Consider the following 23,763-nt stretch of genomic DNA (forward strand, 5'->3'; position numbering starts at 1 on the left):
TGTAGCCTATTCTGTGGCCTACAGACAAACGTCACATCAAAATGTTGGTGTACATTGGTGCAGTGTGCAAGCCCCTTAAGGCTGTATGGTAATAAGTTAAGACTAAGTATGCAGCAACACAGACAACAGCGTGAACATAAATGACTACAAACCCAAGCCTAAGTCTAATGATTTTATGAACATAACATTGCATGGAGATTTCACTGTCAAACCAACTGGTCAACCACAAAAAATACATCTATTAGCGCATCCTAAAAGGACAGCATCGCGCGGGTAAAAACCTTTCGTCTTAAAACAAAAAACGACCCGCTTCCAAAGAAATAATGTCACGTGGGTCTGATGACTTTACAATGGGTATGTGTTATCTATCACACTTCACTGTCACACAAACATCTACATATCTTTTGAAAAAGGTTAATATAAAATACATTCCCCAATACAGAAAATTGGGCAATGATAATTGAGTGCACACAAATTTCCAAAATATACAAGAAGTTTGTCTAGATACCAATATCTTATTTCCCTTCATGGGGGTTTTGTGTTTTGTTTTTTTCTTCTATGGTAAATAAAATCGGCAGATGAACATTCGAAAAAAAATTAAAGGGCAAGAGTAACCCAACGATAATTTCATAAATGTATAATGTAATTAATTAACAATCTATGCATTTCAGAAACAAATTCTGGGTTTGCAACTGAATAGACACAATAGTATTTCTTCAGCAAACCAATTGACTGAACTGAATAACTGGACCTTTGGCTTTCTAGATCTCTTTTCCAAGTTAGTTTCCAGGTCTGAAATGGGTACAGTTACAGTTACAGTAATGCACACGTTCATCATTTTCACAGTACTAATCCTCAAATTATAACACTAATACATCCTGAATTAGCAGTTAGCATCTTGGTGTTGGGCAGGGGCAGCTGAGCACCCTTCTTAATCAAGGGGATCAGAGCAGAATCCATAGACTCAACAGCCACCAAACCCAGCTTTGGAAGACCTGGGCGTTTAGAGGCTCAGAGGCTATGAACCACGGTGATCAACAGAGTAACCATAGCCAGGGTGGTTTGGCATGAGGACAGGGGTAGGTAGGTAGATCCAAGGGTAAAGAGAGAGTGTTGCTAGGTTTAGGGTCAGAATGATTTTAGGTAGGGTGGTGTTCTGTGATGGATGGATCTCAGGTAGGGTGGTGTTCAGGGACGGGTGGTGTTGGTGCTACGAAACCCGGATCATCTGGGCCACGGTTTCGTCTGCTGCCTGGGCCTGGGCCTGCTTGGGGGTGACAACAGCAAAGGGACGTGATCAGTAAACTATGTTCTGTACTGCATCATCCTCATTCTGCCTGTATCAGACTTAAAGTTGCAATGCTAGCTACTGTAGCTTAACTACTAGTTTTATCTGACAGGTCTTTGTTTTAGAGTATGGTAGAGGAATACAATTGAATGTGGTTGTTTGGAGGACAAGTGGAACACAGCCAGTGTCGAGGTTTCAGCCAGGCAACTTCTTCTTACCTGCAGGGCCAGTGCCATCTCCTCTTTCTCCTTGGGAGAGAAAAAACGACCTCCGTCTCCCCGTTTCCTCGCCATAGCGTGGCGATGACGAGACTCATGAAGATATTTCTGTCAATATAAGTCAAGGGGAGAGATCCGTTAGACCATGTTAGATAAAGTTGGTCAAACTTGTCTGAACAAGCTCTTTTTTCTTTACAATTAAAACTTGAAATAATATACAATTCTCAAGAACACGAATGTTACATCACCATTGCTTGTGTGACAAACTAATTTCCTTTCAGGTATGATTAAGTATTCCAATAAAATACAATAAAAGTTTTCTCTGTGTTCATTAGTTTGGAGAAGGCCGTGTGACAGCACATTCTTCAAAGTGTCTGATCTGCCTTGTTGTTGTGTTGTCGTTCCGGAACAATCAAAATTACACTTTGGAATGTCCAGAACCATACAGGGATTCCAGAATGGTCCAGAGTGACAGGTTTCCCCAGTGGGGTTCCATGTCCTCACCCTCCTCTCTTTGGGGATTTTGCCCTCAGCCTCCAGCTTGGCGCGGGCCTGCCGTCTCTTCAGGATGCGGTGGTACTGCTTGGCGTTGACGTACAGAGGCTCCTCCTCCAGCATCTCAGCCCCGGGCAGAGGAATACGCTGCATGGCTGGAACTGTGCCACCGCCAGGAACCATCTGAGAAGCAGAGAAACACACACACACAAGCACACACACACACTAATTAGAACTGCTGATAGAGACAAAACTTTCACACAACCTTACAAAAAGCTTGCACAGAAACACAAGGCAAACCTCATCCATGAAATGTTTTCAACACGAAGAGTCAGGTCTCAGGCAATGTTAATGCAACATTATCCAAACAACACAAAAATTATTTGATTAAAGTACAAATGAATTAGAAATTACTGTATCACAGGTAAAAAATTAAAGAATGACCACATTTCATCATCTTATCCGCTATTCTCTCATGCAATTTTGGGGAATTTGAATCAAAATATCTTCCACTTACAAATCAAAGGTGCCCGTTTAAACGAGGTGCCCTCATTTCCCCACATTTGTGCTCCAGAACACTACACACACCCCACACCGTGACGGAGGCTAGATAAGAAGATGCTGGGTACCTCTGCAGAGGGTCTTACCATGACCATTCCACCTGCATTGACCATGTTACCCTGGACTGGCAGGGTGACGGTCACAGTACCCTGCCCGCTGTTGGAGGTGGTGGTGTTGGTGCCCCCTGCCTGTACGATCTGGGCACCTGCCAGGCTGGAGGCTGGGATGGTAATCATTCCTGTGGACGGAGACCATTGTCTTCATCTTCTCTATATGTACATATATATGCAAAGCTTTTTGATAGTCATATGTAGTTTTACCCTGTTGCAGGACGGTGCCATCTGCATTTACAGGCTGGTAGACAATGGTCTGTCCGTCAGCGGTCTGGGCAAGCTGCTGACCCTGCAAACTGATCTGCTGGCCCTACAGGAAAACACAAACAGGACAGAAGGAACACTGAGCCTACATATGCTATCTACGCAAAACATACATTTATACACATATCAGTCTAAATTAATTTAGAGAGATTCTTAGATTGTCCTGTTTTGGGTAAACACTGGGGTATAAGCATAAGCTGATGTTTTGGTTTTATGCGACAGTGGTGTTTCTAATGAAGTGGGAAGGACAGTGGTGTTTCTAATGAAGAGGGAAGGACAGTGCTGTTTCTAATGAAGAGGGAAGAAAGGGGTGTTTCTAATGAAGTGGGAAGGACAGTGGTGTTTCTAATGAAGAGGGAAGGACAGTGCTGTTTCTAATGAAGAGGGAAGAAAGGGGTGTTTCTAATGAAGTGGGAAGGACAGTGGTGTTTCTAATGAAGAGGGAAGACAGGGGTGGTGACAACAGAAGCCTTGCGTGTGCTGGTTCTGGTTCTACCTGGTTCTGTCCAGCGGTGATGGCTGTCTGGGGCTGCTGAATGATGATCTGCTGGGGCTGACCCTGCTGGCCCTGCAGCTGCAACGTCTGACCCCCCTGCAACTGGATCTGCCCTGGCTGCAGCAGCTGGATCTGCACACACACACACACGCAGGTATTGTAATCATGCACATGCATGACAAATTCATTTTCAGGGATCACTAAATTCACTTCCTCACCTGTTGGAGTCCTTGTGACCCAGACACAGGGACCTGCATGATGGTTTGGCCTTGCCCCCCTGACATGGCCTGTACCATAATGGGTTGCCCTGACGATGTGATTAGCTGCCCTCCGCTCACCTGCACCATTAGAGGTTGGCCTTGGACCTGGGGCGAGAGTGGAGGGGAGTCAGTAATAATGCAGTCATTCACATAATCTGAAGATTAATATCATAGCCTATAAATGATATCACATGTCAAGCTACATGACAGCATGTTGTGGAGGTTGGTGTATCTTCTGAATTCAGTCACTGATTTGGTTTGCACAAAATGCCACTGGGATGAGACCACAGTGTTATTTTGCAAAGACAGTTGAGTAATTAGATTGCACTGCGATGTGAAGAACAGGAAAGTTCAGTGCCAGCAAACAGCCAGGTGGATGTACGATGAGTATGGAGTCATGTTTTAGATGGTCAGTACGTGGGGCCTGTCTGACTGGAGAACAGCTGCTGGTCTGAGATGCTGTTGGCTGCTATGAGTGATGGAAACAAGGCCTGTAGTATTAGACACTGCTAGGCTGAGAGGCATGCAGCCATAGCATGCATGGAGGGGGCTCACAGCAGTGGAAGATGGGTAATGGAGTCATGCAGCACTGAGGAGACACTGTGACACAGGGCGGCGGTCACACCACTACCTGGAGTGTCTGCACCTGCTGGCCCGAGGCAGTTACGACTGGGGCCTCGGTCTGCAGCTGTACAGCCGTCACAGTACCCTGTGTCTGTAAGCAGGGTGGCATATAGCTCTAGTTGCAGGTTGACACTGTATGACTACATATCCCAGAAGTCTTAGTCATGGTTGGGTACAAGGGTACCATTCGTTTTGTTTGGGTGCTGCATGTAAATTAGGGTTTGTGTAACTGAAAGGGTTTTAGAAACTAAATTCACAACTTGTTCTCAAGCAGGCTTGGGAGGCTAGTAGTTTAGTAAAGACATTGGTGTTAGGGATCTATTTCAGGATATTACACGTCACCCTCACCTGTTGTTGGATTTGCCCATTGGAAGTCTGCACAATGATCTGCTCCCCTGTTGTGGTTGTGGCAGTGGTGTACTGCTCCATGATTGGGTAATATTACTATCCTTAGTGGCAAACAGAGGAGAAAGAAATCTGCAGATTAAGATTGGAAATGGGAACTTTGTGATACATTTGTTACATAAAATACATATACATATTAAACACAATATTGAACATAGTACTGCATGCTTAATTCTCCACGCACTCTTGTTGAACAGAACTGTCTGTATGGATGTCGGGGAAACTAGGGATGGATCTCGCGACTGGACAGAGCATACAGTTAGGGGACAGAGTGGCGAGACAGAGTGCATTCAGTTTGGCAGACTAACTGCGCACAAACTTTGTCTCATCATTTCGGCGCTGCCAGTTTCTAGCAGGCTAATTATTAATTGCTTAGACCATATGTCTGTATTAACCAGAGACTATTCTCCGAATGTGTATTTTGAACAAGCCTTTGTTCTAGTACTAGCCTAGTGTTTGACACATGACTGTCCAACGTTGACGTGGCTATCAAGCTAGCTAACTGGCGATAATTTACGCTAGTGCATTTGGTCTGGTCAAACTGGCATGCTAACATTAGCAAATCTACTATTTAGCTAGCTACATACAGCAGTAGGTAGCCATGTTTTCAGTGTTGGACGTCAAGACTGTATGTATTGTTATTATTCACAACGTGCTGTTAAACTCCAATTGCTATTTAATTCCTGCATTTTGATGGGATAGTAATTTGGTTGGTCAATAGCAAACCAATCCGTGCTGACAACTACCAATGCCTTCAATTGGGCCTCCCTTACCGTTTCTTCGCTGTCCGGTTCCCTTCTGATTGGCTCCAGTACAGCTTTCTAAACCCAATCACCAAAGTCAGCGAACAAAATGGCGCAAATGAAACAACTGCGACGTGGAGGAGGTGCATGAATACATCACGTGCATTTCCCTTCAATGTCCACTAGGTGAAACAGTTTACCAGCTCTTTACTGCGGGATCGTTAAGCAACATAAACCTGACTGAAAGATCACCAGAAAGTATAAGAATAGTAAAGATGCACGATGATATATGATTTTCATTTCGACTTGTCACCTGCGTTATGTTGAATAGCCTACATTTTCTCATCATTGGAATAACCCTGTTGTCAAATGACCCGTAAAAGCATTCCGCTCCAGCAGGTGGCGCCATTGTGGAAATCAGCATTCGCAACAATAATGTTTACGGATGTCGTTTGATATACACGCGAGACATTCACTGACATTCTAGTATTAACATTTCTTGCTCTGCAGTCTTACCTATTGAATTGATCTACTGTTATATTGTTAGCTAGTCATGAAAAACGAATATTGAACACAACTTGTGCTTAACGTGTCAAAAACGTATAGTATGCAGTAAGTTAGTTTAGATGAGAAGAGTTTATATCGCTAACTGACCCTTAGCATGTCTCGCAGGTTGGTGTCATTTTTGGCCTCTCGGCTTAGCTCACAGTTTGTCATGTCCAGAGTAACTTCAGTGAGCATTTGTCACGCAAGCAGAGATGCTAAAGTCTGGAAGGGGCAGAGCTACGTCGACCGTGTTGCAAACCACAGACCAAGACAGAGGGATGATCTGTTTGAAGATGATTCACAGATGGAAGATGTCGAGGACAGGCTCCAGGCCATAGTCACGTGAGAGACTGATACTATACCTATTTAGCCAATCATTACCATTAATTGTCTCATATTGATAGCACGAATAACTGTCCGAAAATATCCGTTTCAGTCAAGAGAGGAAAAAGCAGAAGACTTTGAAGTACCATAAAGTCAAAAGACACATGACCCCAAAAGGTGCTCCAGAGAGGAAGCTGACCTGGGACGCTATGGAGCAGATAAGGTGAGAAACAGTAGGGCACACTTGCCTGAAATACAACTGGAATCCCTTCGTGTCACCTTTTGCCTAATGTTTAACAGTAGATGTGTTGCAACTCTGGTCTGTCCTTTGATATACAGTTTAATATCTTACATAGTTATAAATATCCTTAATTAGTACTGATATGATTTATATCAATACATATTTGTTATTTGACCTGTCACACACGTGCTGTTCCAGGTATCTGAAGCAGGCGGAGCCAGAGGAGTGGACTGTGGAGCGCCTGGCAGAGGGATTCTCTGTCAGCTCTGATGTCATCCGCAGGATCCTGCAGAGCAAGTTCACTGCGCCTCCAGAGAGGAAGGTTAAGCAAGACGCCAGTGTGCTGGCGAAAGCCCACCAGCAGGCTCTATCTGTGGGTAGAAAACCAGGCAGGTTGCAGCTGCCTATGGGCTCACCAGCCATGCTGCCAGCTGGAGCTACGTCTGTTGCTCTGGTGGCCCTGGCTAGCTCCAGTCTTACGCCCTGTGACGATGGCGCAAAGTCCCCGGCTACTGGAAGTGGCACTGCTCTTTCTTCGTTGCCTACCCAGAATAGAGGTTCACTTACTGTTTTGAGTAAACACACCTCAGTTACAGAGCTGCCTAGAGCAAACAAGGAGGGTATGTTGGACAATGTTTTTGAGGATGATGATGATGAGGAGGAGGTCTGGGATGGAATGGTGTTTTCAGAGGAACAACTGGAGGAACTTATGATGTCCCCAAAGTCCTGTCCAGTGACTCAGGATGGGAATGAATTCTTTGACAGTGATGGCAATTTCTTGTACAGAATCTGACACTTGAATGTAAATTTTCTTTGTTCTTTTTTGTTAACAATGTATCACAACCTTGAAAATATCAAAAGACTTACCCTGATAGAACCTAATAAAGCACTGTGTCAATAATAGTTGACAGGAGCTGAAAGCAGCGAAGTCTGTAGTTTTGTATTTGTTCATGTTGTCTTGTTTGGGGTCCATAAAACAATCAGCCAAGATATTGAAAGGGACAAGTAAATTTATTGGTCAACTCAAAGCAAATAGTCTCAAATATACAGAAGAGAAAAACACTGCAGATACAAAGATGCAATTGGATATTTACATAGCCATCACAACAAATAACATTTAACAACTTTTTAAATTGTAAGAAAATGTGCCCAGACCCTCAGTACCCCTTAGGTGTGTCGACCTGCAAATGAAATAAGACTGATAATTGACTCCCCAATTAAAGTGTAGCAGCTATATTTTCCCTGTAACGCCTTTTAAACCAATTAATAGTAAGCAAATGCTCATAATTGTATTCAGGTACAGATGCTCTGTCATATTAAGTAAACACTATTTAGGAAGGTATTTAATATAGCATTAAGGAAACAAATATAGCTTGTTATATGGATTGAAGACTTATTTTTACTGGAAAAATAGGATTTGTTTTGTAAATCATGCAGGGAGCTTCTATGAAGCAGTCTAAAGATATATTTAATTCAATGAGAAGATTAAATATTTTGCCAACAGAAGTAGCAAGTGCGACAAAGGGGTACCATTGACCAGACGGATGTAACCGTGGTTACACTGATGATACCAGACAACTGAACACAACAACTCGCCACTCATTGGGAAGGCACATGTCCCATTCCCAGTCTAGGCACTTGTATAACCATTAGCACACAAAATGTACTCCTAACCTGGATGTTATAAATACCTAAAACCTACAATGGGGCGGTGACACAAAACAAAGACAAAAACTTTTAGAAACAAAAGAGAGCATACACGGCCAGGAGATCCTATGAAAGGTATAGGGCAGATATATCTGTTGTGCTTCGATTGACAAAATCATTCATTAACCAACTGTTTGTGTAACAAATGTATTTACCCAGATTTGTTGTTGAATTAGAACAGCCCACCATAGTTGGGTCTATTGTAGCTTTGCGAGATATTCTAAATCCAGGACCCTGTCACCACTATCAAGATATGACCCAGTAGTATATGCTCATCTCATATTCACTACAACACATACAGTGCAGAACTCAAATTATTCGGTTAAACAGCTCACATTACCACACCCAATAATCTCATTCTTAAAATGGCTTCAATCTATCAACCAAATACTACATTTACATAATTACATATTTGCTCCTACTCCTGTTTGACTCTGTTTCATTACAGAGTTAGATTGATAGTTTTTCTGTTTCACATTTTGGAACTTGTTTATTATTGCAGAATCCTTATTTTGTTTTACTTCATTTAAGGATTTTAATTTTTTAAGAGACTTCACATATAAATTGTCTTGTGCTTTAGGCAGTTACAACTGCCAACCAATTCTCAAGATGTGCAGACCTAACTCCATCAAAACATGCCAAAGTAGGAAATGTGTGTTGAGCACGTGTTAGGTTAGGTTTAGCTGATTAAGAATTAACAGATTTGGTAGGATATCATTTATGCTCTGAATGCTTGTTCCAACAGACTTCCTCAAAACATGGTATTGCTATCACACGCTAAATGCATATAGAGATTTCCCATTAGCATTTTTAAATGTAGGCAAATACTTAAAGAGAGTTTCATGTTTGGAACTCGGTGGCTCAGCTGATACATGTTGTCAAGCCACAACAACCTACAGCAGTTGTAATTACAGAAGTCAAACACAGATGTTTATGTACAAGTGCAGAGGCCGAAGAGAACTAAATAACTAAGTTGGTGCAAAACCCTTCCCACTTGATGGGAAAGGGGTGACCCGTAAGCAATTATTGTTTGCTAACGCTCTTGATCTGTTATTGTTTTCCCCAGTTTTAATGTGCTACCCTGATTTGGGGTTGGTCAACCAAACAACTCATTTTAATTCAGTAGTAGTAACGCCCTTGCCTTGTTTGGGGTGTCTTGCTATGAAGGCATTCACAAAAGCATTTGTAAAAAATAAATAAAAAGAAACAGTGGGATGGCATCTTTCACTGAAAATGTAAATAACAGAGTAAGGAAAAAAGAATCTTCCTATTATTCAGGGACTCTCCCCCCCCCCTCCCCCCCTGACTATGTGGTCCTCAACACTAACTGAGACTCAGAAAGCTTCTATACATTCATTAGACACCTCACTGATGAGAGCAGGGTGACCTAAGGCTCTCCAACAGGCGCTGGAGGTCAGAGGTCACAGCGGAGAGAGGAAGCAGGAAGTAGCAAGATAGAGACAAGGTAGCAGCCAGCCACTGGGTGGGCTGGAGACCAGTTTCCTCCATAACGCAGCAGGTTCTATCAGCTATTCTAGAAGGTCCTGAAAAAAAACAATGTTCTTATTGACCTGCTGTTTTCAGACAAATAACAGCATCAACTGAAACACCCATTAGGTTTTTAAGCATGTGTCTATAAGGGTGTGTGTGTGTGTGTTTGTGTGTGTGTGTACCAACCTCATCTGAGTCGTCATGGAATTCTATCTTGCCGTTCGGAGTGTGGGTGGTTTCCAGTGGTTCGTCCTCTCCCTCAATGCCATTAGCCTCGGCGTGTTGCTGCAGCACTGAGTACCTGTGAACCAGGAACCTGTAGGAGCCAAACAACCCATGTACGAAACCTGATTAGTGCTGTGTGTTTGTGTGTGTGTGGATCATTCTGCCATGTGGCTGTACTCCAATGTGTGTGTGTGTGTGTGTGTGTGTGTGTGTGTGTGTGTGTGTGTGTGTGTGTGTGTGTGTGTGTGTGTGTGTGTGTGTGTGTGTGTGTGTGTGTGCGTGTGGATCATTCTGCCATGTGGCTGTACTCCATGTATGTGTGTTTGTGTAGAAGATTAAATGAAAGTGCTCTTTTCTAAAACGCACACAGCTACAAACCAATTTTGACAGTCTACAACAGTTAGGTCTCCATGTACTTATAATATATATATACAAATATGATCTTACCGTCCACCACAGACATACTTCTTGACGAAAAGGACCCCTGCAACAGTACCGAGCAGCATGATGATAATGACCGTCACCACGATAGGCACAGAGCTGGAGGTATGGACCTTTGTCTGAAGATCCAGAGAGCCCGAGTGAGGGAAGGAATTGATAGATACAATAGAAATAAACAAAATGGGGGGGAGGGGGGGGTGCGTACGTATACCATGAGAACGTTATCTCTCCCTCAGATATGTACTGTATACCCTATTCAATCATGTTCTACCTGCTTAGACTCATGCAGAAGTTCTACATGCAGTACAAAGTTGATTTACTGACGACATTGGTGTCTGTGATGGCAGGACTCACCAGGAGTTCTGGACCCAACAGGTCGCTGACACACCTCTTGCTCAGGTCGATCTCCTTGCGCTCAGGCATATTTCCTCCCTGACACTTGTCCCCTGGGATCTTCCTATAACTGAGGAGTGGACAAGGGAGAGACATTTGAATAGTCCCATTAAAATGTTTTTAAGATTGTTGTTTAAGCAGTGTTTTGTACACGCAACCTGTTAACTTTAATTGCAAGAAAAAATAAAAAATGAAACCATACTGAACAGTAATGACACAGGGATGATGATGAAATGATCATAATCCTACGATACAATGTTAATTTGGCAGAAACATTTATCCAAAGCGGCACACACGGAAATTTGAACCTTTGACCTCTTGATCTGCAGTCAAATGCTCTAACCACTGAGCTGGACTCATCCCCAGAGGTATGCTGGTGGTTTGTCTTACCCGCTGGTCTGCAGCTGCTCCTCCCTGCCTTGCAAGCAGAACTCCAGGACCTGCCCCTTCAGGTCCGGCTGCTCCACACACACAGAGCTGTTCTCTTTGCGGTAGTACCCAAAGTCACTGCAAGGGGGCAGAGTGGAGTGCGATCAGACAAAGCTTCAGGAACACGCTCTATCCAGGGAACTGGGACAGGATATTTTACATTTTATGTAAAGTAACATGCAGTCAACAGTAGGGGATTTTACCCTGAACTTTTTCATCAGGGGTAAATCGTGCTGTGTGCTGTAGTAAAGAGTCAACAGATGTTCTATGGACAATGAATGGGTGGTGGTGGTGGTAGTGGGGGGGTTCTCACCAAAGGAAGTCGTCCAGAGTGCAGGGGCAGGGGGTGGGCTCCTTATTGACCATGTAGTCTCGTCCGTTCCAGCACACAGAGTCCTTCCTCAAACGCAAGAAGCGCTCCTTGTAACCGAGCATGCATCCGTCGTTAGGGTCGCTGATGTCATCAGAGTGTGCCAGCCACTGTACGTAGTCCTCGTCCACGCCTGAAATGAATATGTTTAAAATACATACATAAATACATAAAATACCACTGTTATATTAACTTATAGCTCTCTTCAAACAACTTTCCAAGCGTAATGAAGCATGCGCCCTAGTATGTGCCTTCATAACCAGTGCATTGGGAACATTATATTACACTAGCCAAACGAACCAACCTCAAATCCAGCTCTAATGACTAGTGAGTGTTTCCTGTGGTTGTGTTTTGCTACGATGTACATTTAGTCATTTATATTTAGTCATTTAGCAGACCGGCAACCTTCTGATTAATAGCCCGATTCCCTAACCGCCCAGCCATCTGAATCCATATACAGTGCCCTCCAAAAGTATTGGAACAGTGAGGCCAATTCCTTTATTTTTGCTGTAGACTGAAAACATTTGGGCTTGACATCAAACGATGAATGTGAAACCAGAGATCAACGTTTCAGCTTTTATTTCCAGGTATTTACATCAGGATCTGATGCACAAATTAGAAAATATCACCTTTTTGTTCGAACCCACCCATTTGTCACGTGAGCAAAAGTATTGGAACATGTGACTGACAGGTGTGTTTTGTTGCCCAGGTGTGTCCTATTACATACATTATTCAATCAATAAATACCACTGAATGTCTACACTCAGGTTCAGATTGGGTAAGATAGGTTTTGTCTATGCAGACTGTATTCAGAGGTGAAAACAACATGAAAACCAGAGCGCTGTCTTTGGGTGAAAAACAAGCAATTGTGAGTCTTAGAGAAGATGGAAAATCAATCAGAGCCATTGCAGAAACATTGGCCATAGCCAGTACAACCATTTGGAATGTCCTGAAGAAGAAGAAAACTACTGGTGTACTAAGTAACAGACGTCGAACAGGTAGACCAACGAAAACATCAGCAGTTGATGACAGAAACATTGTGAGAGCTGTAAAGAAAGACCCTAAAACAACTGTTAGTGAGATCAGCAACAACCTCCAGATGGCAGGAGTGAAGGTATCACTATCTACTGTTCGCAGAAGACTTCATGAACAAAAGTACAAGGGCTACACCAGAAGATGCAAACCACTCATTAGCAAGAAGAATAGGAAGGCCAGGCTGGAATTTGCCAAAAAGTACAGAGATGAACCTCAAAAATTCTGGGACAAAGTTTTATGGACTGATGAGACAAAGATTAACTTTTACCAAAGTGATGGAAAGGCTAAAGTTTGGAGAAAGAAAGGAACTGCTCATGATCCCAAACACACAAGCTCATCTGTGAAACACGGTGGAGGTAATGTCATGGCTTGGGCTTGCATGGCTTCTTCTGGGACGGGCTCATTAATCTTCATTGAGGATGTAACACATGATGGCAGCAGCAAAATGACCTCGGAAGTCTACAGAAACATTTTGTCTGCCAATTTAAGGAAAGATGCAACCAAACTGATTGGCAGAGCCTTCATCATGCAGCAAGATAACGACCCAAAACACACTGCCAAAACAACAAAGGAGTTCATCAGGGGCAAGAAATGGAAGGTATTAGACTGGCCAAGTCAATCTCCAGACTTAAACCCTATAGAGCATGCATTTTACCTGCTTAAGAGGAGACTGAAGGGAGGAACCCCACAAAACAAACAACAACTGAAAGAGGCTGCAGTGAAAGCCTGGGAAAGCATCAAAAAGGAAGAATGCAAAAGTTTGGTGACGTCAATGGGTCACAGACTTGCTGCAGTTATTGAAAGCAAAGGATTTGCAACTAAATATTAAGTCTTATTCACTTAAATATGTTTTAAGTATATCTGTTCCAATACTTTTGCTCACATGACAAATGGGTGGATTCAAACAAAATGTGATATTTTCTTAGTTGTGCATCAGATCCTGATGTAAATACCTGGAAATAAAAGCTGAAACGTTGATCTCTGGTCTCACGTTCATTATTTGATGTCAAGCCCAAATGTTTTCAGTCTACAGCAAAAATAAAGGAATTCGCCTCACTGTTCCAATACTTTTGGAGGGCACTGTATGATAAGCACTGGAACTTCCTGTGTGTCACTCACAGTCCCTGGTGAGCAGCTCCCTGAAGTCGATGGTGAAAGAGATCCAGTACTGGCTGATGATCGTGTCCCTGTAGCCCCAGATGCTGACGTTCATGGAGCGTGCGCCAGGCTCCGAGGCCAGGCCTGTGAAGTGGATGGGCTCCTCGGTGAAGTTGTACACACGCCAGCACTGGCCCTCGTCCGTGGAAAATCTACCCAGAAACAGGACGTTGAAAAGATTCAGAAAACAAAGGGTTGCTGTGTGTTTTTTTAAAATTATTTATGTTCATTAAACGCAATGAAAATGGCATGATTCTTTAGGTGTTCTAAACTTTTTTTTTAAGGATCGTGCCAGCCCAAAATAGACGTTTTGAATTTCAAAACAAACGTATCTGTATCAAACAAACACAGACCGAGGTGACCTCCATTCTCTCTTTGTGCAACTCACTTGATCTGGTTGACAGGCTCAGTGTTGCTGTGCTCCACAGCCACCAACAGACCCCCAGAGTCCAAGATGGCGTAATGGTGGGGGCCCCTGAGGGCCTTCAGCCAGGAGTATCCCCCATCGTCAGACACAAACACGTCAGGAACCAGCACGGAGAGGGCATCGCCTACACTTCCTGTAGGCGTGGCAACAAAGGTTAGAGACAGCAGCAGTGGGCCGGTTAGATAACCGCGGCCATAGACCCAAAAGTTGAAAGGCAGTATCATTTCATAGACGGTCCGAAAGCATTCCTTGTCTAGGATAAGTTATCAACAAGGATATCTTGCACGTCGTGAACCAAAATACCAAAGCTGTTCTGGTGAATTCCATTTAGTTAAGCTCTTACATCGACATTAGAGTGGAACCGTACCGTGAGCTAGGATGAGTCCCACAGCATTGGGCTCCGTCAGGGGAAGCATTGGGATGTTCAGCCCCGTTCCTGTGCTGTATGCAGCATGGATGTGGAGACTGCACTGCAGAGACAAACCCAGAAGGAGGCGTTAGAGACCAAACAAGCTAAATATCTGCATTTGTTTATTAGTTGGTTGCACGTCAGAACAAGTGGGACACAATGCCATCACATGACTGCAGACTAATGGTTCCATGACAACTTATTTCCCCAGGCGATGTGCATACTAAATGAGTCCTGACTACACACCCCACACTGGCAAATGGCAATAAACTTCAACTTCAGACCACATGAATCTAACGTAATGTAAATGTGAAATACATCGACCTAGATATAAATAATCGAATAATTATAACGAGTGCCAATTTTATGTCTGAGTTATACATTTTAATGACACTATGACATTGTTGCCATCGATTCATCTTTTATTATCTTAAGTCTCTGTTTCTTCTTGCATCCTAATGCGAGACTCTCTAAGGCCCGCACCTTCACATGGTTCAATATTTACCTTTTCTGGGTCCTTTGCCGTGGAGTCACATATACTGTTGACTGGTTTCTGTACGGGTAGCCACTCCCCTCCTTGGTCAAAGGACACTACTGTCTGAGCCGAGTTATCTAGAAGAACAAGCGGAACCACTTTAAATGTGTACACACCCTTCGTCTCAGGGTGCACGGCTGATGAAATATTCACACGACGGGCCTCGAGTCTGAAACCAAAGTTACTAACACGGTCACACTTAGTTTTTGTGGGTGTTTGAAAGAGAGAGAATTAGCATGTGCAAGCAAGTGCGAGAGATAGAGACAGAGGGGAAAAGAAAAAAGAACAAAAGAGACAGAGAGAAAGAAAAAGAGAGAGAAAAAGAGGAACCAAGATACAAGCAGATGAGGTGTGTGTTTCCCTTTCCACCAATGTGAACCTAGTACTGGTTCTGGTTGGTTCAACTTTCTAAGAACTGTTTTGTTTTTCCATGATGTCATCTTGTCATTGTGTATGTCTGTATAAGTCTCTGCTTTCCAAGCAACGTTAGGAGCAAGCAACATCTTTGGTTTGTTATTTGTTAAAAATTTCTGTGTAACAAAACTAACCATAACAGTAGCCATCTTGCACTAGATTTGTTTAAATACATGCTTTGTTCTCAAAGCTCCATTGAGTTTATTTTGTATTTCAGCTGAAGACCACAGTGCAAAGAGACAGCTTGTCTCCTGTTCAGATCACTGTTTAGATTTCATGTCCAAGCTGTTGTTGAAGCCAAAGTAGAAGCACAATTAATGTAAGTTTTTCGCTGAAGCTCTGCGGTGGTCACAAATTCAGTTGGTTACAATAATTCCATCCCGAGCCCACATAAGTGGAACAGTTCTAGAGCAGCTAAGTGCTGATGCAGCTCTGGAACAAGTTTTCCTAGTTGGGAGCCAGCTCGTTTGCTGTTGAAACACAAAGAACTGGTTTGGGGTTTGGGCCCTAAGTGTGCCTTGGTGGAAAAGGGGTGTGTGTGTTTGACTTGGGGAGGAGGAAGTTGAAGAACTACAGAAAAAGTATGTCAAGAAGTGCTTACGCATGCAACTGTGTGTCCATGTATGTCTACGTACCCTCAGCAAGGACACTGGTGATGAAGACCCCACGCAGGGAGGTGACATTCACAAAGTCCGTGTCGCCCCCTGTGGTGGTATAGAGATGTCGTTCCAGAGACTTGGAGTAAACCGTTCCACGATCGTCAGACACGTAGATGGTTCCAATTCCTGTGTCTGATATGGACATTACTTTGAAATAGCATTCCATGGAATGAAATTGCAATATAACACAAAGGTGCAGAGAAACAGGCACACAGGAAATGCATTGCAAAGGTGTAACACAATGGGGAAACCAATAGATAATAGGGGCTTGTAAGGTCCAGACAGTTAGGTGTGTTGGTACACCGACGTACCCCCTGGATCATCCACATGCATGAACACCATGTCATTATTCGCTGCCAGGATAGAGTAGAACTGCTCGTGACCAACGGCGGGCAGCTGGGCCATATTCCACACTTCCCCCTGGTCCACTGACACATGGATCATCCTCAATGTTTCCTGGGGGGGGGGGGGGGGAGAGATACAGAGAGAAAGAGAGAGAGAAAGAGAGAGACACACCATCAAACAAATCTTCCAGGTCACAGAAAACAATGATATTGATTAATAATGATTAGGGAAACACCCCTCACACACACACACAATGAATACACCAGAACGTTTCAAAACAAATACTCACACCCATACCCCTCACACACCCAATCCTTCCACAGAACCACAGTGAAACACTATCTGTCAGGCCTGATAGCTAGTTGACACCACTCCAGCTGTACCAACCTTGCCGGTCATTACTGAGGCGAAGAGAAAACGTCCACCAAGGCCAAAAGAGAAGATCTTACTGGCAACTGTCTTGATGCTTTTCCCATAGTCTGTAGTCTTCCTCAAATCTAGCTTTCCCCTGTCATCTGGAAGAAGAAAAAAAAACATACATTTAAACTATGTCTTGATTTTTTTACTTCTTAATACTAATGAAATAATGGTTGTTTCATTTATAACATTCTACTGTACTCTGTCCATGAATGTATGTCGCTTACTGCAAGATCCATTCGAGTTGGTTGTGAAGAAAATTGCGTTGTCCATCCCCCTGTGAAATCAAATATAAGTGACAAGACAGGTCAGAAAAGCTGTCCCCAGCATATCAGCACACAGACAAGACATTGTGAACATTGTTACAGTACTCTACATCTAGACATGGCTCATCAGTCGACAGTCAGAAAATGAATATACAGAACTTGGACAATATGAGCTTGTGTGGATGATATTATGAATAAACAAATCAATGTGTCAGCTATGACCACGCAAAGCAATGGATGTACCCTGGCCACATGCTGAACTGTTCTGGTACAAGCTTAACTTGCCCAAGACACCATAAAGGAGTTTTAGAATGTATTCATGCTTCATTCCACAGTTGCATGGAAACTGCAGCAGGAAAAACAACGCGATGTCTTCCTGTTTACCTACAGTAACTATGTTACTAGCGTTGGCACTCTCATGCCAATAGTGTGGAATCACATGTCAATGGTTATAACGTACCCTCTGCATTTGGCCGCTAAGGCCCTGCCCTTCCTAAATATGTATTTTGCTTCGAGTGTTGTGTTTGACTTGACAGACTCTCCTGCTCTAGTTAGGCTTGACCTATTTTCTGTCATGGACTCTTTATATCAAGGTTAAGCCTCGTGGGATGAAGGTCTGTGTGTGTTGAGGAAGAAAAGAGGGCGTGTTACTGTGAACAGCTCTCCTGTTAAACACCTTCTTACTGCTGGACAGTTGGTAGCCCTTGTTAAACAAACATTTACAAGTAACATAGCTTAAAAAAAAAACGAGACAACTTCCAGATAAGGCCCCACTGCTTGGCTAGCTAAAACACAGCCTGCTGCAAGGCGGTTATATAGCTCACTTTTAGTACTGTAGGATGTACACTACCTCACAACAGAGGGGGATGGGAGGTATTCCTTCCACATTGAGCTCAGATTAATGGAAGCTCATTCAAATTCTGAAACTATTGGGCCTCCCTGCCTGCAGGAAGTTGAGCCAGGCAAACATCATTCCATTGAATCCACCCCAGGTAACTATCCACCTTCAGTCAGGGACTTAGTGGGATGAAGTCTTTCCTCCACATAGCTCTCAAGAATAACTATGCTCATTATGGAGCCCGAGACCGGGCATGACCATAAGCTAACATGGTCCACTAATGAGACAGTCTAGGGACGGACGTATACCATTATTGGCTAGCTACTTCTTCCTGATACACACCTTATCTAAAGTTTGGGACTCCCAGGACAAAGCTTTATGTGTGTTATCTATGTATGTGTGTGTGTGTGTGTGTGTGTTTCAAGGAAATGGCGAACGTGTGGTTCTGTTACTGCATTGTTCCTCTGCATAGGCAAGCTCTTGGTTATGGAGATTTTGTGAATCCGTGTGTATCTAACCCATTATGAAGAAGTAACAATAAACATAAAACATTAAGCCTGTGTCCCGGATACATGAAGGGCCAGCTCCTGGATTGTATTGCACCTTGGCTCAGGCCTCTACTTTCAGGTGTTTTGTAATCCAGACTAGAATTTAAGGCTGGAAAAAATGGAGCTTGATCTATGGCTCCAAACACTCCCAACATTCTGAATGGAGTTTAAGAGATGGTGTTGGTAGGTGCACTTTGGGAATTGAAGTCTCTTACCATTTCACCAGACACACCATGCCATGGAGCTTCTTCCAGTTCTCCCCAAAGTCCACTGATAGCCACAGCTCATTCTGAAGCACAAAAAGCACAAAAGTGGGAGTCAGATGGCTGAGCGGTGAGGGAGTCGGACTGGTAATCAGAAGGTTGCCGGATCGATTCCCCGCCAAGCCAAATGACGTTGTGTCCTTGGGCAAGGCACTTCACCCTACTTGCCTCGAAGGGAATGTCCCTGTACTTACTGTAAGTCGCTCTGGATAAGAGCGTCTGCTAAAATGACTAAATGTCAAATGGATTCCAACAACACTAAACAGGTACTCTGCATATACTGAATAGTGTAGCTATCCACCTCGTTTAACGTTATCTAGTCTTTGACTAAAATATTTGTGCCAATAGTTGTAATATAATACATCTCTACTGGCTCTTCAATTGTTTCCACTATGTACCCCCAACAAACACACACACTTACGACATTGCTGATGGCCATAAGGACATTGGAATCGTGGGGGTTGTAGGTGATCTGCATCAGGGGGGTGAAGGGAAGGTCAAGGTGGCTGAAACTCTTCCCAAAGTCCTTGGATACAAAGACACGTGAGCCCTTGCCTCCAGACACCTGGCCTGTTAGGATAACCTGAGGGAAAGAGAACATACAGACCAAATACTGATTAGATATTAGGGGTGTAGTGGCGGTACATGTATTTGAACCACAAATTCACGGTACGGACGTCACAGTTTGGTATCAAACCATGACCCCAAAACCACGGTACGTACCAAACCGTGACTTCTGTGTACAGTTCTGTGTACACCCCTACTAGATATCCTGCATGGTAGGTCTGCTTGAGTTCCAAGAGATTTCACATTTAGACCAAACATACTATACAAACGACCAAGTAACGAAACCATCCCTTCTCAACAAAAAAAAAATACAAAAAAGACTTACCTTCCCAGAATTCTCCGGACCAATGGCAATTCCTAACTCAGTGCGGATGAAGGTGTTGTTGATGAGGCTGGTGACATCCTGGAACGACTTCCCATAGTTCCCACTGATAGACAGAAGAAGAGTTCAGCCTGTTAGTAACGTCCTCTCATCTCTATGTGTGGGTATTGACACTGACAAGATTGTTTAAAAATATCATGTATACCCCTTTTCCTACCTTCGATAAAGTTTAGACTGGCCAAATCTTAACAAGAAGAATGGCACCTGAAATGTCGTCAAAACCAAGATGACCTGTGTGGAACAAAACATTCCTTTTAAGATATAGAGCTCTTATCTTTGACCAACGTGTGTGAGACTCAGCTTTCAGCAAGATTTCTCTGGTCTCAACCACGGTGATAAACACAGCTCCCTTCACAAAGAGGTGGAATGTGAGATTCACAAGAATCACCATCAAATACCAGCTGCTGAGTAATCTTGACAGGTTTGTCCAGTCATCATAACACAGCTGATTAATATTATTGGAGGGGTGGTATGACACTTGTCTGACAGGAAACTGATTCCTGCTGATGTTGACAGCAGACCTAGAATCAGTAACAAGATCTTGCACTCACCCCTGTACCATCTCCCACCCAGGCCAGCGACACAGAGCCACTCAGGTCATTGAAGGTGTACTGAAAAGAAATAACATGTGAAGTTAACAGGTAGTACAGGTGTATCGGGTGCAGGTTAAGGAACTAGTTGTACGAGTACTTGAGAGAGTAGTTCCTCAATGCGGTTGCATTTTTGTGAAACCGATTATTTGTTTTTCCTCCTTTTTGCAGGACATAACTCACTGTCAAAACTGTCAACATATCATGCATGTGTCAATGATTCATACTGAAATTTAGGCTAGGTAAACTTCTAAAAAATTACATTTTAAACCAAGTTGCTCTTTTCGAATAGAAACCCAATTTATTAAACATTAGACCAAGCTGAAGAGGGGAAAGTTCAATGGGTTAGTTAGCATTGTACAAAATTAAACTAATTTACTGTCTCCTTCCACCATGTAATGTCCCTCTCATGCTCCCTGAATGTAAGTGCAGCACCACATCCACTAGGCCCCTGACATGTAGTAAAACTACATGTGACAAGATTTCGATCAAAATGCTTTCATTTCACTGGCCTGGCTGCTGTTGCACTGAATAAAACACTTAAATCCCTAATCTCATCAAGCTACCCTCAGAGATTGTGTAACATCCAGTTGCCAGTGGTAAGGCTGAACCAAAACAGTAGTACAGTACTACAACAGAACACACCAGTGTGAGCCTCTTGGAATTCTGCTTTCAGCCTTAGATTACCCAGACCCTGCCTGCTGTCACAGGGTTCAAGGTCTGGGTAAGGCTGCTGTGCAAGTGTATCATGTGAGAACAGCTTTGGAAGACAGGCTTTGTAGGGTGTCTTGTAAAGTCTTTGTAAGTCTAGAACAGGATACGTGCTGTATTTGGTTTAATTCTGAGAATTTGGATAAAAGTGTCTGCTAAATGAATAAATGTAAATGTGAATGTAAATTACATGCTAGCTTCCCAAACAATGCAAGCATAACTATACTGACTCTGGGTTATGGTTGGTTCTAGCTTTATTTGTGGTATTTGAGTCTTACTATGAAAATGGATGCCACCTAGCAGATGTTTCAAAATAGCCTTTTTCCTGGTATTTCAGACAGATAACATATCTAGATTGCCTAGTCAAAAGTTAATACAACTGGTCATAAAGATAAGATTTATGATCTGACAAGATTTTAACTTGAAACAATGGTATATTTTTGGCAAACTGGCATGGTTTATTGTCTGCTGAACATTTTTAAAACTTTGACAAGTTATTTGAGGAAAACAACCCTCAAGACAGCCAAGTAGTTTCAATATCTTTAGTTTTCATCTGCCAAGCACATCACACTGTGTTTTTTCATAACTAGCTTTATCATGCCCATAGGTCAGAGCCATTACTGGAAAATTTGAGAGGTGTAACTGAGACACACACGTAGTGTTTACTGTCAGCCCCTCTGGCCTTGAATAGGGAATGAGACATGTTGTAAGGCTGTGTTAGAAGGCCTGATCAAAATACAATTTGTTCAGGAAAGTACCTTCAAAAAATAGATTATCCCTATGATGAACTATGACAGTTTTGATCAATTAAGAGTATCGTTACTTCTTGTACTCTCGCTCTTTGACTACAGTTTATCTGTCAACAGAAAGTTAGAAAACAATGCTCCATCAACGCGTGCTGCTGTTGTCTTCCGTCAAGTTTCCTGCTTAAGGAAGACTGTCCTAAAATCACATCTATCCCATGACCCACAGTCTACTCCTGTGGTCACAATGTGGAATAAGATATTTACTGAATGTACCTTTTCTCATCTTCATTCACATAATGTTGTGTCAAAACAGTTGCACATTTACACATAATAACCGGACCTGAGAGGTAAACTTACGCTGTGAGTATTTTCAGACAACTTGGTGTCGTATCCTTGAAGAGCTTTACAGGTGCTTCCTTGGTCTGTGCTTCTTCTACTTCTCATGTGCTTTGCTGGGGCAAGCCAGGCAGGAACCGATCTCTTTTCAATATATGACCCTTTATCTAGACCAGGACTCTTTCTAAAAACTGTTTGCCCATTGTTTGCGGTTCTCCGTGAAACGTCTAAACCAAACGACACATTAAACAGAAGGAGTAAAACACAGTGCACAAGGATTCCCATCATCGCCGTGCACTAAATCCAGATAGTTGAAATGTGTGTTCGTTCTACTGTTGAAGAGGAATTGACGTTCGCTCCTGCGCGACCACGGATGACATCAACAAAACAGTAGTCCTGACAGCGAGTGTTGCGGGCTTTGTATTCACGGCGGTCATAGACGTTTCGAGGCGGTGCGCTCCGAAGATCAGCGGGCAGTCCTTTTCCTGCTGCAATGCGAAAAAATATATATATCTCAATGAAAAAAAGTCATAGGTGCAAACAACTGGTTATTACACTTTTGCTTCTACTGCTCACTGTATAACTCCCAGTGCATAACGATTCAATATAGCATAGATGAAGAAGCGTCAAATTCTTTGTGGGACATAGCCTGCTACACCTTTGCACATTCGGTACTGAGATTGGCTATTCCTGCGTTTGACGCTAGATTTAAATCATCTGATTGGTTGATATCCATGCGGGAATACTAGTACTATTGCTTTTCAGCTGTCAAACCATTTTCAAGCTTGGTTGGTGGCACAAAATAACTGTATGACCCAATTATAAGATTATGGTAAACTAAAACTCATTTGTGGACACTACATAATTATTGTTGTCAGTACTTGATAATGAGTAATTATTACTCATTACTCAAAACTGTATGTTTTTACCCAACACACATTTCCCTAAATGTAATGTCTAAAATATGCAGTTGATCTGACTATAAATTCAGTTACTAACCTTGAAGGTAAAATAATACCAGAGGAACTAACGAGAACAAACGAACACATGTTTAGCACTTTCCAGAAAGGAATCAAAAGTGTGTATCAATCGTTTCAATTATAAATTGAGTGTACTGAGGTTTAGAAAAGGATTGAACATCTGGACTCCAGTGTTTTCTGGTAGGCAGGGCTGAGTGATTATCAGATCCATGTTCATCTAAAAGCAACCCTTCTAGAACAAGCTACATGTCTAGCAGCAATCATTTTAGTTTACATGTGCACTTTACAGTATACAGTCTATAGACTGTTTGATTATAATTGGGTGTAAACTGGGTAGGCCTACTTGCCATTTTTTTTCTTCATTAATTCATTTAATAATTTTGTAATATGTTATGTGTAATTTTCTATCTGGACCTTGAGTCTGCAAATAAAGTTATATATATTCATTTTTTCTTCAAACGTAATCTTCACATTTAACTTTCTTAACTGCATACCACTGACGT

General features: G+C 42.7%; 3 protein-coding genes across 8 annotated transcripts; 1 reads left to right on the plus strand and 2 right to left on the minus strand.

Annotated features, from left to right (window-relative positions):
- Positions 1-158: 158 nt before the first annotated feature.
- On the minus strand, positions 159-5,591 carry nfyal (nuclear transcription factor Y, alpha, like). 6 transcript variants are annotated; one of them, XM_047039910.1, is made up of 9 exons: positions 5,498-5,591; positions 4,668-4,763; positions 3,654-3,800; positions 3,436-3,567; positions 2,883-2,985; positions 2,631-2,800; positions 2,011-2,184; positions 1,507-1,614; positions 159-1,267 (listed from the first exon to the last, which is right to left on the minus strand). In XM_047039910.1, the coding sequence occupies exons 2-9, from the start codon at positions 4,746-4,748 to the stop codon at positions 1,211-1,213; spliced, it is 972 nt and encodes a 323-aa protein (XP_046895866.1). In that variant the 5' UTR covers positions 4,749-4,763; positions 5,498-5,591; the 3' UTR covers positions 159-1,210. The 6 variants fall into 6 exon arrangements, with proteins under 6 accessions (XP_046895866.1, XP_046895870.1, XP_046895869.1 ...); XM_047039914.1 differs by having other exon boundaries at positions 2,649-2,800; positions 4,668-4,768; XM_047039913.1 differs by having other exon boundaries at positions 159-1,264; positions 4,668-4,768.
- Positions 5,592-5,861: 270 nt separating this feature from the next.
- Positions 5,862-7,501, plus strand: ngrn (neugrin, neurite outgrowth associated). Its single transcript, XM_047039223.1, has 3 exons — positions 5,862-6,355; positions 6,450-6,560; positions 6,777-7,501. The coding sequence occupies exons 1-3, from the start codon at positions 6,129-6,131 to the stop codon at positions 7,369-7,371; spliced, it is 933 nt and encodes a 310-aa protein (XP_046895179.1). The 5' UTR covers positions 5,862-6,128; the 3' UTR covers positions 7,372-7,501.
- A 69-nt stretch (positions 7,502-7,570) lies between these two features.
- Positions 7,571-22,955, minus strand: LOC124480145 (sortilin-like). Its single transcript, XM_047039220.1, has 20 exons — positions 22,302-22,955; positions 20,449-20,508; positions 20,055-20,128; positions 19,841-19,943; positions 19,370-19,531; positions 18,901-18,974; positions 17,261-17,310; positions 17,004-17,131; positions 16,583-16,727; positions 16,248-16,403; positions 15,169-15,275; positions 14,622-14,724; positions 14,216-14,387; positions 13,789-13,979; positions 11,578-11,767; positions 11,226-11,342; positions 10,797-10,905; positions 10,449-10,561; positions 9,963-10,092; positions 7,571-9,829 (listed from the first exon to the last, which is right to left on the minus strand). Exons 1-20 carry the CDS (start codon positions 22,566-22,568, stop codon positions 9,815-9,817), a joined length of 2,466 nt encoding a protein of 821 aa, XP_046895176.1. The 5' UTR covers positions 22,569-22,955; the 3' UTR covers positions 7,571-9,814.
- Between the last annotated feature and the right edge of the window lie 808 nt (positions 22,956-23,763).

The sequence above is a fragment of the Hypomesus transpacificus genome, chromosome 18 (assembly GCF_021917145.1).
Source record: "Hypomesus transpacificus isolate Combined female chromosome 18, fHypTra1, whole genome shotgun sequence".
Classification (NCBI taxonomy): Eukaryota; Metazoa; Chordata; class Actinopteri; order Osmeriformes; family Osmeridae; genus Hypomesus; species Hypomesus transpacificus.